The sequence below is a fragment of the Oryx dammah genome, unplaced genomic scaffold (genome assembly GCF_014754425.2).
Source record: "Oryx dammah isolate SB20612 unplaced genomic scaffold, SCBI_Odam_1.1 HiC_scaffold_14, whole genome shotgun sequence".
NCBI lineage: Eukaryota > Metazoa > Chordata > Mammalia > Artiodactyla > Bovidae > Oryx > Oryx dammah.
Window position 1 is genome coordinate 16,607,060 of NW_024070198.1, and position 18,444 is coordinate 16,625,503.

The 18,444-nt window shown below is 34.7% G+C and overlaps 1 protein-coding gene across 1 annotated transcript in view; it reads left to right on the forward strand.

Moving 5' to 3' along the window:
* Positions 1-18,444, forward strand: part of CC2D2B (coiled-coil and C2 domain containing 2B) — a 94,542-nt gene that overhangs the window by 12,111 nt on the left and 63,987 nt on the right. Inside the window, 7 exon segments of the mRNA XM_040254625.1 lie at positions 2,042-2,251; positions 6,468-6,565; positions 10,773-10,913; positions 12,144-12,249; positions 12,445-12,563; positions 15,022-15,199; positions 17,796-17,946. Coding sequence (XP_040110559.1) covers positions 2,042-2,251; positions 6,468-6,565; positions 10,773-10,913; positions 12,144-12,249; positions 12,445-12,563; positions 15,022-15,199; positions 17,796-17,946 — 1,003 coding nt within the window.

Below are 18,444 nucleotides of genomic sequence, written 5' to 3' on the forward strand. Positions count from 1 at the left end.
GCTGCAGTCGCCATCTGCAGTGATTTTGGAGCCTCGGAAAATAAAGACTGTCACTGTTTCCATTGTTTCCCCATCTATTTCCCATGACGTAATGGGACCAGGTGCCATGATCTTACTTTTCCTCTTCTAGTAATTATATGCCTTTTGTAGTCAATGCTTTTTCTTAAAAGATGCCTTTCTGTATCTCTTTCTTTTTAAAAAAATTAATTATTTTAATTGGAGGCTAATTACTTTACAATATTGTAGTGGTTTTTGCCATACATTGACATGAATCAGCCATGGGTGTACACATGTTCCCCATCCTGAACCCTGCTCCCACCTCCCTCCCCATCCCATCCCTCATATTCCAGTAGCTGCAACATTTTAACAGCAAGAGCATTTCATTCCTTATAATGCTGATACTTCTCAGCTTACACAGAAAATAAGGTTTCTCCCTAAACTGAAGAGATTCATACTTTCGGAGGTCTCCTTATCTTTCTTTAACATGTGAGAATCTTCTTTCTACATAATGTATGTTCTCTTTTCTTCTCCATAGTCTCTGTTTATTTCTCAGAGAATCTAGAAAAGTTTTTTTAAATTCCTCATATCATAATATGTTTTTAATATCTTTATACCACTTATACATTTATTTCAGGATTTTCTAAAAATACACCAAAACTTCTTGCTGCTACAAAAATCTTTTACCATAAAAAAAGTGCATTTAAGATTTAATTAGTTGTCCTACTTTTAAAATTAAGACAAATACAAGATTTTTTTTTTTTATCATGAATGAGTGTTGATGTTTTTACCAAAATTCCTTGCTATTACCCATACTTTGAGTAGACAAAACCTGTAACAGTTTTACCTTCTTTTTTAAAATTGGCTTGTTTTACTTTCTGGTGAGTATCTGTTGGTTCTTTCAGGTTCTCTTAACAGGATGGTCAGATGTTTCATTGTTTCTTTGGACTTTTATACAGTCACCAATACTATGCAGATCTTGCTGTTAGTGGTTTTTCTCCACCCCCTTGTATTTTGGATTCAGTGGAGATGTTTTCAGATGCAGTTTTGTTTAAAATCTTGTCCCTGGATTTTTGGTCTTGCTATCTAGTTACTCTGCTTGTTTTATATAGATATTTGGGAATATAGGCATATCTCTGAGATATTGCTGGTTCACTTGTAGACCACCACAGTAAAGCAAGTCAAATGAATTTTTTGGTTTTGAAAAATGTCAAAAGTGCATGTAAAAGTTATGTCTACACTAATCTGTAGTTTATTAACTATTCAATAGCATTATGTCTAAAAAACCCAGTGTACGTATCTGAATTAAAAAACACTTTATTGCTAAAAATGCTATTAATAACTGTCATCGGAGCTTTCTGCTCTTTTCTAACTTCATTCAAGCTCATTTCAGTGTTTCATGGACTCTTAGAGTTGGAATAAATATAAAAATGTCACTTCACCAAGCATGTAAACTTGAGTATTAAAATTCACTGTGTAGCACCATCCTTAGCAGGTAATATTCTGGAATTAGTGTCAGACAAATACCTCTGCCTGCCTTTCCCTTCTGTCTCCTCTACAGTTTTTATTATGCACAGCCAGCTATGGAGGCAAGGTTCACTTGGGGTTTCTCACTGGGAAATAAAAATCTCAATGCTGTAAGGGCCACTGAAGCAGAGATAATAGTTTGCGGTTTAAGTCTAGCTCCAGATGATTATTAGATTATCACATTAACAAACTATTGACCCACCAATTCTAAACACCATTTTTTTTATCATGATCCTTTAGGAAATTACTTGGGGGCTTGTAACTTGAAAGTTCATCCTCTGCCAGCACATAGTAGTAAAGTAGATGACCATTTATAGTAAGGTTATTAAAATGCTCCAATATAAATATATGAAATCAAAGGCTATAATCAGTTTTAAGAAAGAAGGAGCAAATAACTGTTTTTTTGCTCTTCTTTGTCTTCATTTTCTTACAGTTAGCATGTTACTTTTATAAGGAGTTACTTGCAATTAAAAAAATAGAATTGAATTAACATTGTGTAAATACTTTTCTTTAAAAGGCAGTGAAATCTGATCTAGAAAGCTCTATTAGGAACAAAATGGAAGGTCAAAGGGAAATGTACCAATTAGATCTCAATATAGTGGGTTTGCAATTCAGTCATCATCCTCTCTTCAATCAAGAACAAGTATTATGTGCTAGGCTGCTCCAACTTTATGAGTGTTTTCAGGACAGGCAGCAACAGAATTTACCACGGCTGCTTTATGAGAAGGTGAGCATGGTTTTCATTACGTTTACAGAGCTGAATCTTTAATATTGAAAGAAAAAAAAAAACTCAGTACAGAGCAAGTTATGGTGGAATATTCCCTTAGCACTTCAACTATTTAACCAAATAAAAGAAAGCTTGATTTCAGTTTTTCTGAAAAGAAATTGTAGAAATTAACTGGCCAGGGAGACAGACTCAAACATATCCTTCAGGGTGTTTAGCATTTATAAATAGTTTGCTAATCAATGGGTATTTCTTGATCCTGTGACTCAAGAAGAATATTTGAAATGGTTACTATTTAAAAGAACCAAATGACTATTTCAAGTCTTGTAAGAAAGTATTTTTGATAAAAATATTAATGATCCTGAATCTTCTACAGAGTTTAGTATGAGAATGATTTAGCCAACTAATCGTCTAATGACACGTGTGCGTGTGTGTGTGTGTTTGTGTGTGTGGCACATGCACTCAGTTGTGTCCAACTCTTTGTGACCCCATGGACTATAGCCTGCCAGGTTCCTCTGTCCATGGAATTCTTGCACACATGCATGTTAAGTAGCTTCAGCCGCGTCCGACTCTTTGCAGCCCTGTGGACTGTGGCTCACCAGGCTCCTCAGTCCATGGGATTCTCCAGGCAAGACTATTGGAGTGGGTTACTTCAGGGGATCTTCCAGACTCCAGGATCAAACCTGCATATGTCTCCTGCTTGGCGGGCAGGTTCTTTATGGAAGCCCAATAACATCATAAAGGGTACATAAAATCTGAGGAGAAATCAAAGAAATACACCCACTGACTACTTTTATAGATTTGTACCTCTCCTTCAGACTGTATGCTGAGTTTTTGATACATGAATATTTTGTTAACTAGTGTTCTCTCTGAAAAGATATTCTGATAGGTCTCATTCAGCTAATTAATACACTTAAATATTTAGTGAGGTATTTAGTTAAATAATCAAGCCTAGTAGGGCCACCAAGACATTTCAATATGCTAGAAATGAGTTATACCTTAATATATTTGCTTTTTAAAGTACAAGTGCAGAAACAGTAGGACTTAATCCATTTGATTGAGTTTTCTTGTAGCGAATGTGTGGGAGTACTTCCTAAATGAAGCCTATGAATTAATAAGGTCAGAATATTTCCTAAAACAAAAGTTGAATATTCTAACTTTTAGTTTAATATGACCATTGTTTTTTTTAATGAAAGAACCAACTCTGAAACTAAGATGTAGGTCATTGAAAATATGATTTGTCTATTTAATAGTTTTCCAACACTGTTGTGTAATCTTTGAATCCTGATCTAGCAATAGCAATTTTGTTTCACTAGAATACTACCTGTTACTGTACATAAAAACTCATTTGTTTTTCGTGTAGCATGGCTTTCTGTGTAAAATAATATTGAGGGATCATTATTTGCAAAGTCTTTATTATATTAATGATTCTTAGGAGCCAAAAGTAATTTCTTAGCTGCTTTTTACTTTTCTTCGCTTTATTTTAAATGTGCACATAAAAAGTGCACATTTATTTATTTAAAATGTGCACATAAAAATGTGCACGTTTATTTATTTATTTTAAATAAATATGCACATAAACATTTTCTCCAGTTTCCTGGTAAATTGTGAAAAGAGAAATTTGATAGGGCACGTGTATGCCCTTCTAAAATGAAAGAGAACTGTAGGAGGGAGGGAAAAAGACCAAGAGTTGCAGGGTGTGACCATTGGTCTCCTGCCAAAATACTGATTTATAATTTTTGCATCCTTTTAGTCCCTTCATGTGAAATATCTGGCTCTGCTCGTTCGCGGTGTGTTCAAAGCAAGTTCAAAGTAGTAGGAGACTCAGTGACCTCCAAGGATTTCTTAAACCGCAAAATGTCCCGTTATGTGAATGTGAATTCCACGTAAAGAGCACGGAGAAGTGTTGTAGACAGTATAAAAGCGTGGAACGGATCCTCAGTTTTGCAGAGTTCTTTTGTTGTTCCCTCTAGTTTACACAAGAGGGAAATTGCACAAGTAATACAGGAGTTCCTTCCCACTGTAAGAGATTCAGTGTAGAAGTTTCATACCGTGAAAGTCCCACTTCAATCTTCACCTCATGGTTTAAATTACAGCTTTAAAGATCTCTTTTCCATGTTTCTCTGTATATACATATTCCATGATAGATTTTAAGATAAATTGGATCTTCTGGTATGTATTATTTGGCAACTTGGCTTTTTTAAATTACGTCTTTTTTAAAGTAATTTAATTACTTTAAAATTACTTGTAATTTAAAGTTACAAGTCTTGGAGCTTGTCCCATATCACTATATATAGACTCATAATATACATGTGTTTTAATATGTTCAATCACTCCTCATTCTTGACACTTCTTATGGTCATGAATGACTTCATAAATTACTTCTTAGGTCATTTCCATCTTCTTATGATTACAAGTAATAAAGCAGCGAGCATCTGTGTATCTATGTATTTGAGCACATGTGTAACAACTTCTGTAGGCTAGATTTGTAGAAGTGAAAGTTCTTGGTCAAGAGTAAGGGTGCATGAAGTTTAAATTTTTATCAGAGAGTAATGAATTGCCTTTCCAAGAAAGTTTTTCAGTTTGAATTTCCACTGATAGTACAGGACAGAGCTTACTTCCCAGAGTCCTAACCAATAGTTGGTATTACTTGCCCAGTTTTCTGTATAGCTTTGTTATCTTTATAAGAGTTTTCATATATATATATATGTACAAATATATATACACATATAACTATTTACACACGGACATACACACACATTGCATGTACAAAATGTATATCTTTTGAATATGTTTTAAATATTTTTATCCCATTCTGTTACTTGCCTTTTGACTTCATTTTTCCTATCTCTTGGAAATATTTAAAATTTTATGAGGTCAAATCTGTCAGTTTTTTTTCTTTGGGGACTTTAGGTTTTGTTGTTCATTTATTAAATTTCCTAGATTTTTATCAGTTAGCATATCGTTGGTTACTTAGCATATCTTTGGTTACAATTCACAGAGAGCTCTCTCAGTTGCTTTAAACCATAGGGAAAAGGTATGACTTTGTATATCAAAAGTTCTAAGTTAGGGCAGTTCTGTAGCTGGTTAATTTGATGGCTCAACAATATGAACAACCCTGACTTCTCTAAGGACAAGTATCTCCTCATTGGTTTTTTTCCTAGAATAAAATTTGTATGTTCTTATAGAGTTGATCTTCCATATGAACATTAGAATTAGCTTGTCAACTTCTATTTTAAAGATTCTCCTACCATTTTTACTGCAGCTGCTTTGAAAATGAAAGTGTTAGTCTCTCAGTCATGTCCGACTCTTTGCAATCCCATGGACTGTAGCCCACCAGGCTTCTCTGTCCGTAGAATTCTCCAGGCAAGAATAGTGGAGTACGTAGCCATTCCCCTCTCCAGGAGATCTTCTGACCCAGGGTCAGAACGAACCTGGGTCTCTTGCATTGCAGGCAGATTCTTTATCATCTGAACCACTGGTTATTATATTGTGAAAGAAATTTTATCTTTAAAAAATTGGGTTTCCTCATCCAGGCATTCAGCATGTCTTCACAGTTGTTGAGGTCTTCCCTTGTGTCTTGCAGTAGAAGTTTATATCCATTGACTCCGGTCTTGGAGTTCCCACAAACTGTCCCTAACTGTGATAGGCTTTTTCTGCCTATCCCTGTTGTAGAGAACAGTTTCCCTGGTTTTATTTCTTTGTCAATATTCTCTGTGGATAGTTCTCTTTGTTTTATAGTTTCTTCAGTACATTTTGTTGATTTTATTTGATTTCTTTTCCTATGTTGCTATATATTTATTCTTTTATAGATGTAGATATAATTATAAAATACTTATGTAGATATGGTTGTGATGATGGCAGTGGATATGGATAAAGACAGATAGATATCTTTTCTGTAACCATGGGAAATTAGGTAGAAGATAAAATAGATTCCTGTGTTCAATCTTCTATCTTGATTGATTGACATTTCCTTATGTTAATTGATCAAATGACTACCTAGAAGTTGCATGGTATAAGGTTTATTTCTTAGACAAATATTGAGGCTCTTTTTCAGTTCTGCCTGAAGGTACTTTTATGAAATATATTTTGGAAAACAAGACAGTAATACAAAAAAAGTATACACTTGTGTTTCTGATGCACATACTTAGACCTACAGGTGAATTGGAGTGATAGTAACAGGTGGATGAAGTGTACCAAAAAAGCTCTTTTGTTTTAGTTTAAAGCACTGACGGATGCTACCAAATTAGCAAATGAAAATTCGGAAATAAGCCAGCTGACCAGAAAATCTTTGCAGGATTATTATTGGCAGATAAGGTAGGTTTTAGGACATTCTTGTATTCATCAAGTATTTATTAAGGAGCTTGTTTAAACAAAGTATTGCACTATGCTGTGGAAGATGTAAAATGAGAAACTAACAATATCCTTACTATTTTTAAAATTGAAATATAGCTGATTTACAGTATTTTGTTAGTTTCAGGTATACAGCAAAGTGATTCAGTTGTAATTTTCTGATTATATTCCATTATAAGTTTTATCAAATATTTGCCATTATAAGATTTATCAAATACAATTCCCTGTGCTAAGCAGTAAGTCTTTGTTGCTTATCTATTTTATGTGTAATAGTTTGGGTTAACCCAACACTTCTAATTTGTTCCTCCTTCCCTCCTTTCCCCTTTGGTAACCTTAAGTTTCTTTTCTATGCCTCCAAGTGTGTTTCTGTTCTGTATACAGATTCATTTGTATTGTTTTTTAGATTCCACATATAAGTGATGTTATATAGTATTTGTTTACTCTTTTGACTTGCTTCACTAAGTAAAATACTCTCTAGGTCCACGCATGTGTGCATGCTAAGTCACTTCAGTCGTGTCTGATGTTTTGCGACCCTGTGGCCTGTAGCCACTAGGCTCCTCTGTCCATGGGATTCTCTAGGCAAGAATACTAGAGTGGGTTGTTATGCCCTTCTCCAAGGGAATCTTCCTGACCCAGGGATCAAACCCGCATTTCTCATATCCCCCTGCATTGGCAGGCAGGTTCTTTAGCACTAGTGCCATCTGGGAAGCCCCTGTAGGTCCATATGTTGTTGCAAGTTATAATATTTCATTCTTTTTTATGGCTGAGTAATATTCCATATTTGTGTGTGTGAGGGGATATACACATCTTAAACCAATCATCTGTGGATGGACCCTTGGGACTTGTTTCCATCTTCTGGCTGTTGGAGGTACTGCTGCTATGAACACTGGGGTGCATGTATCTTTTCCAATTAGAGATTTCCTGTTTTCTGGTGTATACCCAGGAGTGAGACTGCTGAAGATCCCTAGTCTTTAGGCAGTTAAATAAATGGTTCCAACTTTTTGTAACATTTTTGTGTAAAAATATTTAATAGAAGTATCACATGAAAGTAGTTGTAGTTTTATTAATATGATCTATTTATTTAAAAATATATGTTGATTAAAAACTATTACAAATTTACTGATACCTTTCAATTGACTTGAATCATGTTTATCTGAAGTGTTTGTATGTTTGAGAACTAGTCTGCATACACATATGTACAAGATATATTACTAATTTAATCTAAAAGCAATACTCAATGAGTATGTAGAGTTAAGGACCCTTATTTTTTAAAATGGTCTACAATTTGGGAATCATTAGCTAATAGACTAGTTAGGAAGAGAAATTAGGAAAGTATAAAATAATTGGAAAAATAATTTAAAGACAATACATAATTATGTGCCTAGGAATCTCCAAGGGCAGGAAAACTCTCTGGGAGGGACTTATTGGGTAGAAAGTTAAACTCGCACAAAGATATGACAACTCTGAGTGATTTGACAGTTAAAGAATTTCTCTGACTCCCTGCCCATTGACCTAAAATGGCTCTACAAATTCTTAACCACTGGAGGCAAGTTGTTTTAAATAATTGGGTTTCCTAGAATAGCCTGCTGCTGCTGCTGCTAACTCACTTTTAGTCATGTCCGACTCTGTGTGACCCCATAGACGGCAGCCCACCAGGCTCCCCCATCTCTGGAATTCTCCAGGCAAGAACACTGGAGTGGGTTGCCATTTCCTTCTCCAATGCATGAAAGTGAAAAGTGAAAGTGAAGTCGCCCAGTCCTGTCCAAATCTTAGCGACCCCACGGACTGCAGCCTACCAGGCTCCTCCGTCCATGGGATTTTCCAGGCAAGAGTACTGGAGTGGGGTGCCACTGCCTTCTCCAAGAATAGCCTAGTTCAGTATAAACATTATTACTTGTTCAGTGTAAACGTTGTTACTTGAGGAAGCTGACATATGCCTTGTACAAGTACTGGCATATGGTGAACTGTCTCTGTAAATAGTAGTTGAGTGAATGAATGAATGAATAGAAACCATCAGTATATACAAAACAGTAAATTGCTGTTGTTTATAAGCTGAAACTCTAGTACTTTGGCCACCTCATGAGGTACCATCTCATACCAGTCAAAGTGGCCATCATTAAGTCTACAAGTAACAAACGGTGGGGAGAGTGTGGAAAAAGGGAATCCTCCTACCCTGTTGGTGGAAATGTATGTTGGTATAGCCACTATGGAAAACAGGATGGAGGTTCCTCAGAAAACTAAAAATAGAGTTACCACATGATCCAGCAATCCCACTTCTGGGCATATACCTGGGTAAAGCTATAATTCAAAAGATGCATGCACCCCTATGTTCATAGTAGAACTATTCACAATAGCCAAAACATGGAACTAACCTATAATAAATGTCCATCGACTGATGAATAGATAAGGAAGGATGTGGTACATATATACAATGGAATACTACTCAGCCATTAAAAATGATGTCATTTGCAGTTTCATGGATGAAACTAGATTGTCATACTGAGTGAAATAAGTCAGAGAAAAACAAATACCATATGATATCACTTCTATGTGGAATCTAAAGTGAACCTATCTACAAAACAAGCAAACTCACAGACATAGCAATCAGACTTGTGGTTGCCAAGTGGGGAAGGAGAGGAAGGGGCTGGGAATTCGGGGTTGGTAGATGCAAACCATTGCATTTAGAATGGATAAACAATAAGGTCTTACTTCATAGTACAGGGAACTGAATACAATTTCTTCGGATAAACCATATTGGGAAAGAATATTTTAAAAAGAATGTATATACGTGTAAAACTGAGTCCCTTTGCAGTACAGCAGAGGTTGGCACAATATTATAAATCAACTATACTTCAATTAAAAAACAGAGTTAAAATATAAAATTTTTAGAATGGAGTAAAGAATGGAGAAGGGTAAGAGTAATTAAAGATATTTCATTGACGATTAAGACTTTAGTAAATCAAGGACTTAAATTTTAACTTATAACCTCTAAAGGAAGAGAATAAAAAGATACAGTTTCCAAATCAAGAGGAAAATGAGATAATAAAAAATACTCAACTGATCCAAAAGAAGGCAAAAAAAAAGAGAGAGAGAGAAAACAGAACAGAGAAACATGAGACAAGGAAAAACCACAAAAGAAAATGGTGAAGTTAAACCTAAATATATCTAAATGGGTTAAGCAGTCCATTTTTATATAGACTGGATTATATTACTTTGATACTCAAGTAGTATGCTCACTACCCCATCAGGCAAAGTACTTCTAAATTTGAAGCAGTAGTTCTGATTGTTAATCTGAAAAAAGTATGATAAATATACTACAGAATGTCAAGAAAACCTGGAAATACATGGATTTTAGTAGAGTACTTTTAAATAGTGAAAAATCTTAAAGACGCATAAATCTTTAAATGGAATTTCATTCTCTATATGTAGATGTGAGTGAAATGAAAAAAAAAATGAGGTGGGGAGCCCAGAAGAGTTAGTGCAATAAATTGTTTGAAGCCATTTGTAATGACTTGTAGCTCTAATCCACTAACATGGTGAGTTTTTTTTTCATTTTTATTGGAGTTTGGTTGCTTTACAATGTTGTGTTAGTTTCTACTGTACAGCAAAGTGAATCATATATATATATATATATATATATATATATATCTCCCCTCTCTTGGACTTCCTTCACTGCAGAGCACTGAGTAGATTTTCCTGTGCTATGCAGTAGTTTCTCGTTATCTATTTTATACACAGTATCAATAGTGTGTGTATGTCAATTCCACTATCCCAATTCATCCCACCCACCCTCCTTTCCCCTTTGGTATCCATATGTTTGTTCTGTATACCTGTATCTCTATTTCTGGTTTGTAAATAGATTGCCTATACCATTTTTTTCAAATTCCATATATTAATATATGCGTTCCTATGTGATACTTGTTTTGTCTCTCAATCCATCCATGTCTCTACAGATGACCCAATTTCACTCCTTCTGTGACAGTAATACTCCATTGTATTTATGTACCACATCTGCTTTATCCATTCCTCTGTTGATAGATTTAGGCTGTTTCCATGTCCTGTCTATCGTAAATAGTACCGCAGTGAACATTGGGGTGCATGTGTCTTTTTGAATTCTCTGGGTATATGCCCAGTTCACTAATGTATTTTTAATCTAACATTATTGTTGCAGTGATACAAAACAACTCTATGAGTTAGAAAAGGAAAAGGACTTTTCCCTACTACACAGTATATTACGGACGTGGAAACAGATAAAATCCCTTCGAGAACGACAAGGGTTTACAAGCACTTCAGTAAAGTTACAGTTTCAGAGGTGAGTGGCTGCTCTGTTTGTTCTGATAGGTCTCCTGAGGAGACCCACTAATCACTGGGAATTAACAGACACTGGGAAAAAATCCAGAAGTTAGTCAACTGCTTGATGTAGCCAACAAAGAATTTGTATCTTGAATATATAAACAGTAGTTACAGCTTTAAGACAACTGTTTTCCAGAGCACCTGCACCATTTTCTATTCCCAACAGAGCATATAATATCAAAGAATCTCCTTTTTAAAAGATTAAAATATAAAGACTAACCTTTGTACTGAAAAGTGTAAACGCCTGCCATCTGAAAGTGTTCCAGATAACTGGGGTTTTGCTGGACTACTAATGGAAGAGGAATAGTAGTAACACCTACTTCGTAGGGATGCTGTGAGAATTGAGTGAGTTAATAGATGTAAAGTACTTAGAACATTGCCTGGCATGTACTTAGTAACTACAGTGTCTGAGTTAGCTAGTAGTAACAGTAGTAGTTGCAGTAGTTGTTAGTGATGGTGGTGGTAATGGTTGTAGAAATAATAGTAGTACAGTAGTAGTCGTTGTTAGTGGTGGTGGTGGTGGCGGCAGTCACTGTATTGGTAGTAATGTCATGAAATCCTTACTGTTTATGCATAAACCCCAAGGACTATAACTGATTTACCACTTACTGTTGCTATAGTGTCTTGCCCTTACACATGCTCATGTTCACAGCTTAAGAAATATGAGAGGGACTTGCTTGGTCCACTTGGACTACCACTTGCTTGGTGGTCCAGGGGTTAAGACTCCACGCTTAACCATGCAAGGGGTGTGAGTTCAGTCCCTGGTCAGGGAACTAAGATCCTACATGCTACCTGTTGTGGCCAAAAATTTAAATTAAAAAAAATGAGAGGAAGCATGGGTTATGCCCTTAAATTTATATCTTCCATCCCCATTGGTTCCTTATTCTCACCAGAGAAGTTTCTTAATATCCTTAGAAAGGGTGTAAAAATACTAACAGTAAATTAACTGGGCTTCCCTGGTAGTATTCAGTAAGTAGGGAGAAATCTGTGAAAACTGAGAACAAGCTTATGAAATTTTATATTTATATGCATATATATGTATGTGTATCATACTGATAAATTCCTTGGGATATAAAATTATTTAATGTAAGAAATTGGGATGTATGTGTGTAGTGTGTTGGCAAGATCTCTAACAACTCAAATAATTCCATATCTCTGCTTTAAATAATTCTATTATTTTATTAATTAGGTTAAAAATGAATAAATGTGATGAACAAAAACAAGAATTGTCAAAAATGTCTGGGACTGAGAAGAAAACTGAAGGAAAAGCATTTAAGAACAGGAAGAAACAGGAGGTATTTACACTGCAAATTAACATTCAACTCATCCTAACTGGTTATAATATTTGTTTGATAGAATAGTGATAGAATAGGAAATCTTGATATTTGTAATAGTTACCCAACAAAATGACACATAAAAAGTTTAATTTTAAGAATAATTGTCCTAAACAGTGAACTTACATTATAAATTATTTATTTTTCTGTTTCTAGAGCTTCTCATATTTAGCTTCAGAATTTGGAGAAACAGATATTGAAATAGTAAATCCAATTACCATGATACCACAACTTTCTTTCACAGAAGAATTAACAAACTTATCTAGATGTTCACTGTAAGCATTTTCAAAATTATTTTAAGCATTTTCAGATTATTTTTCTTCATTATATGTTATCTGCTTACTGTATTGTTTCTTTAATAATGTTAGATTTCCTGATTGCTGAGTTTAAAAAATAAATTTGCACTTTAAATTGCTACCATAGTTCTATGATAATTATCCTCATTTTAGAGATGGGTATTGAGCTTCTAGTTTATGACTGAGGTGGGACATAAACCAGTTTGGTGTGATGATTGGTTTTTGTTTTGCTATGGTAGTAATTTTTGTTCAGGTATAAATAAGTGGACTATAAAGCCACTGTGAAAAGTAGGATTATATGGTCATCCTTGCTTGTTGAAGGATCTCCTGGCTTTCATAGAAAATGTTCTGATTAGAAAGGACCCTCTGGAAAATTTTTTTACTTGGACAATACAAGCTTCTTTCTTTCCCACTTGTAACTTCTTCCTTGACCTTTAAGGTTTTCTTTCTACTCCTAGGAAATCCATGCATAACAGATATCATGCCGATCCCCATTTCTCCCATCTCTAAGCCTTTGGATCTCATCTCCCTTAAAGAGGATGTAGCAACTTAGAGCACTGAACTAGGTGCAGCTTTGCAGCCTCTCGCGTGAACCGTTTGGTACCAGCTCATCTTTGAGCACTGTGAATGTGCATCGTTTAGTGCGGTGTCGGAAGATAGTGGGTGTCCAATAAATATTCATGTTCATTAAGTGAATGACTAAGTGGCTAAACTTTTAAATGAACGTAAAGAGTGGCAAACACAAAGGCAAAATTATCATTACCTTCTTTCTGACTAGAGAAGTAGAGCAGTGAAGCAATGTTTTATTTGTTCCACACCTACTTCCAAAAAGGGGCCCAAGATAATGTCTTGTGTAAGATGCCCACAAAGTTCAGTTCCGTCGCTCAGCCGTGTCCAACTCTTTGCGACCCCATGAATCACAGCACGCCAGGCCACCCTGTCCTTCACCAACTCCTGGAGTTCACTCAGACCCACGTCCATCGAGGGACCATCTAAATAAGGATAAGAGAACAGCCATAAAATGGAAGTTGGAAATAAAGAGGAGAAAAAGAAGGAAAAGAAGATATTTGGGCTGGAAAGGCTAAGCTAAAACTTAGAGGAAGTCAAGGCAAAAGGAAATTAAATGCTTTATGTCTTTTCACAGCTATTGCTGTCATGGGGCATTGCTGTCATTATCCACTGAAAATGTCCAGTTGAATAAGAATTGAGTCTTTAGAAAAGAATAATATGCTTATGTCAAAGAGAGAGATAAAAGGAGTACATGGATTAAGGGAACATTAAAAAGAGTTTACAGGTGCGAAAAGGCAAGATTTCGTGAAGATGAATATAATCCCAAATTAACAGATTCTCATAATCAGTAGATAAGCTCATTATTTAAACTACTTTCAGAGGGCAACGTAAGGGACATATTTTATGAAACTATTAATATTTCTTTAAAGGTAATTGGGAGGAAGGTGAAAAAAAAGACCACCAGGGAGATAGGAAGAATAAGTAATCTTTTGTCCCATACCCCTTTGAGAAGATTATTGAGAAGATGGGCAGCTATGCTGGATGATCAGGGTGGAGAACAGAAGGGAATTTTATGTTTCAGCCTATGGCTTATCTTCCAACTAGTTTTTTACCTTCTGAAAATCAGGATCAAATCTTAACTATCATTAGGTCAATTGACTTGTATCTGAGAAGATAGTCAATAAGTGTTGGTTGAGAGAATGAATGAATGGGTGGAGGGAAGATGCCTTAGGAGTTCATGTTATTGAATGGATCCATTTTTTCCCCAACAAGTGTTGTCATAGTAGCCCCAAGAAGTTAACCTTTCTGGCTGGCCTCTGATCTTTGGGTTCAGAGAAACAATGTCCTAGAAAAAAAGAATATATAACCTAAAGCCTAAAGAGATTCACAAAGACCTTTAAGAGGACACAGCAAGGCTGTTGTCTTAGAGTCACCTGCTTGAGGTTATTGAAAACATAATGTGTGTGTGTGTGTGTTTTAAAAGTTTGAAAATATTTTTGAATTCTTGATGCAAGCTCCCTCACCCCCATTCCTAAGTCCCTCAGTTTTTTCCTCTCATAAAACATCTTATAGGGGGTGTGTTATAATCTCTTTAAGTTCTAATTTAGTAAAATAAATAGTTGAATGATTTATGGTACTTTAATTTTAGTTCTTTTTCTGTTTTTGATTTAAAGAAATTTCTTTTTTTTTTAAATTTATTTATTTTTTATTTTACTTTACAATTTTGTATTGGTTTTGCCATACATTGACATGAAGGCGAAATTTCTTATCTGTAGATAAAGGATAGGCAAATGTTATTGGGCTTAAAAATAGCATTTGTCCTCTAAAATTACCATATTTTAATATATTGAGGTATATTTTGAAAAGAATAATATTTTATATCTGGTTTGCTTTTCAAGGGTCTCTTAAAGGTTTATTTAATTTTTAGGTACGAACAAAAGAGGAGAGCCAAAATTCAAAAGCTTAAATATTTTATTAAAATCTTATACAACGATAAACAGGTTTCTTGCACTTCAGTATCTCCTCTACAGTTTGATTTTAAAGTCATGTTTCAGCAAATTTTCAATATTCAGTTAATATATTGGCCTGAAACAATCTGCTTGGAGGTATGCCATTGTCATTTAATTTTGTATATTATTTTATACAATACATAATTTAAAAATTTCTTGTTAGTTACTATTAAAAGTAAGTTTTTTATATTAAGATAAGATATTAATGTTTATAAACAATATACTTAAAATTCATCGGTAGTCTTTTATGCTTTAAGTACAAAATTATTTGATTTGCAGTTGTTCTAAATACTTCTTTCCTGCTATAATTCTTGCCAACCCTGGACATGCAGCATTATTCATTTATTAGTGAGGTGGAAGAGGTGAAAGAAGGTTGTTTTAAACTATGAGTAGTATAGCAATTGTCAGTGTTGAATAATTTCTTCAAATTGCCCCAACCTTGGCTTGGTGATTTCAGTCTTTTGATATATTTGTTCATCTTTAAAAAAATTTTTTTTAAAGAATTTGATGAAGAAACACACATGTAGCAGACCCCTGATCCCTTCCTAAAGACCCCATCATAAGAATCCCGGGACTAAAAGAAGAAAATATGATAATGAACACAAATCAGAAACAGTAATAGAGTCTAGACAACAAGTCTTGATGGCTAATGGAAGAGTTAAACTTGAACCTAAACCTGAAAGAAAAGTTAGGAGGAGTAAAGATTTGTGTTATATGAGTGTGGAGTGGAGTCTGAGACATGGGGAGATTATTATTACAAATCTAAATCAGTTATTTTTCAATGCCTAAAATAACTTTGTGCTATCCTTGATCAAAAGCTGTATTCATTTTATTCATCTGTGCTATTAAGTTACTATCATTTTAAAATGTACCTCTGTTGAAATTTTTAAATTAATTAATTAATTTTAATTGGAGGCTAATTACTTTACAATATTGTAGTGGTTTTTGCCATACATTGACATGAATCAGCCATGGGTGTACATTGTTGAAATTTTTATTTTTAAAATATACTGACTACACTTTCCTACTATTGTACCTAAAATAAATTGTGATATCATAATCTAACCTCTTGAAGTTTAAAATCACCCCCTCTCCCAAAATAGGTAAGTGTAGATTCTGAATCCTTCATCTTCATCAATTAGCACATTAGCCTAACAAACTACGAGGCAGAGAAAGAAATGAATCTATCTAGGGACAATTCACACCATTAACAGCTGCATGAATAGATAAATAAATCTATATGCCCTTGATGAACACATACGAACCTACATTTCTAATTTTATTATTATTTTTATTTACTCCTTCTTCACTTCAGCCAAACTGAACTGAACTTCTTTTTTGATTCTTTTCCCATATATTTTTGCAATTCCCTACTTAGACTTTTTAAATATTACGGTTTCTCCACTTATAATGCCTATTTTCATTCTCGACACATCATCTCAACTACACAGGTGTTGATAGCTGCCATTGGGGACAAGTCATCTCCTGGGAGATTCCAGGTGTCATTCTCTGCCTTTACATATGCTGCTGTCCAGGATCTGGCCTCCAAAGTGAATTTGACAGTTCCATGAGAATGCATGGACATACCCTAAACAAGTCTGCAAGATTGATGTGTAAAAGCAGAATGCCAACTGAATATTTGAATATATTTGTCAGTTCATTGTCTCTTTTTAGTTAGCCAGTTTACTAACTTAAAATAAGAAATTTTTTTCAGAGATGTAAATACTTAAAATCCATTAGCTATAATTAGCTATAACTGCTGCAAACCTTTCTGTATTAGCAATGCCTTTGGCAAAGGGACCAGTGTGTTGGCTTAAATTCACTCTTATAGGAACAGCATTTAGATGACCAGAAAAATACTTGTCTCTTTGTCTTGTGTTTCTCTCTGCCTTCTTGGTTATCTACTGTCTTTTTGGTTGGTACATTCTTTTTTATCTTTTAAGGGGCATTTACCCTCCTTGATTTTCTTTTCTTTTAGAGCACATATCACTGTTTCCCCAGACACTGATAACAGAGTATAAGTCAAAATGAGATTTTCCTATTGAAAAAATTTGGGTTTGTAGTTATGGCAGTGATGGAATTCTAGTAGAAAGCACAGCATGCAGAATCATAAGACCTACTCAGGAGATGTCTGTAGAACAGCATACTCAGCGCCTCCCTTACTCCTTCTTCTGGGACTTTTCCTCCCTTCTCTGCTACATAGCTTGTTTAATCTGTCCTTGGACTCCATGAGCCAACAACTCTCCCTTTTTCTTAGGCAATTCAACCTGAGTTTCTATCACTTTTAATAAAAATTAATAGAGTTTCATATAGAGATTTCATTTCATTTATAAAATGGGAAGAGTAATGGCCATTTCCTGTAATTTTTATCAGGTTTAAATAAGATAAAGGACTTTTAAAATGCTACACAAAAGTAAGTTCTTTGGGTATTGTGTTATATGTACTGAATTCCCAGAACTATATTTCTGATCCTTTTATTCAATTGATTTCTTTGAAACCAGTGAAAGGCACTGTACTTTTAAACACATAAGATTACCTCATTTTATCACAGTCATGTGGATCAAAGGCTCTAGAGAAATACCTATTTTACATTCTAGTATTTTTAAAAGAATTATGTTAGTGATGATCTTTGTTTTAGTTTTTTTCTATTTTGTACTTTCAGTGAGTTATCAATCATTTCTTTTATATTTAGGTTTATGAAATAAGTAAAAAGACGTGCTTATTGGCAAAACTGTATTTACCCTTACCTAACAGCACAGAGTTGAAAAGCAAAACTATTTTGGAATATCTAGAATTTAGCTCTGATAAACTGGTCATACCTGCATATGGAGAAGTAGGAAGCAGTAAGTTTATTAAAAATATGTCTTCCCTCCTATTTCCTTCATGAGTTCTATATCCTAAATGACCCTGGGTCATTCATCTGAATAAAGAATCTTATTCATAGAGTCATAAAATATGTTGGTAGATGCCAGGGGCTGGAGGTGGTGGGTTGTGGGGTGGGAAGGGAGAATGAGGATTTAGTGTTCAGTGGGGACAGAGATTCAGTTTAGGAAAGTGAAAAATTCGGGAGATGGTGAGAATTGCACAGCAGTGTGAATATACTTAGTGCCACTGAAATGTACAGTTAAATGTTGTTAAAATAGTACATTTTACATTATGTGGCCTTTACCACAATTAAACATTAAAAAGGAATCCTGTATTTACAGTGTTAGGTTAAAATGAATTAAGTTCTTCCAGAGAGTAAACTAATTTTAAAAACTTTGACTTGATTCAGATCTTTGGGAAATCTAAACTTTGGGACAAGCTCCTTTGCTTTTCCTAGGGCATCTGAGACAAGAGCA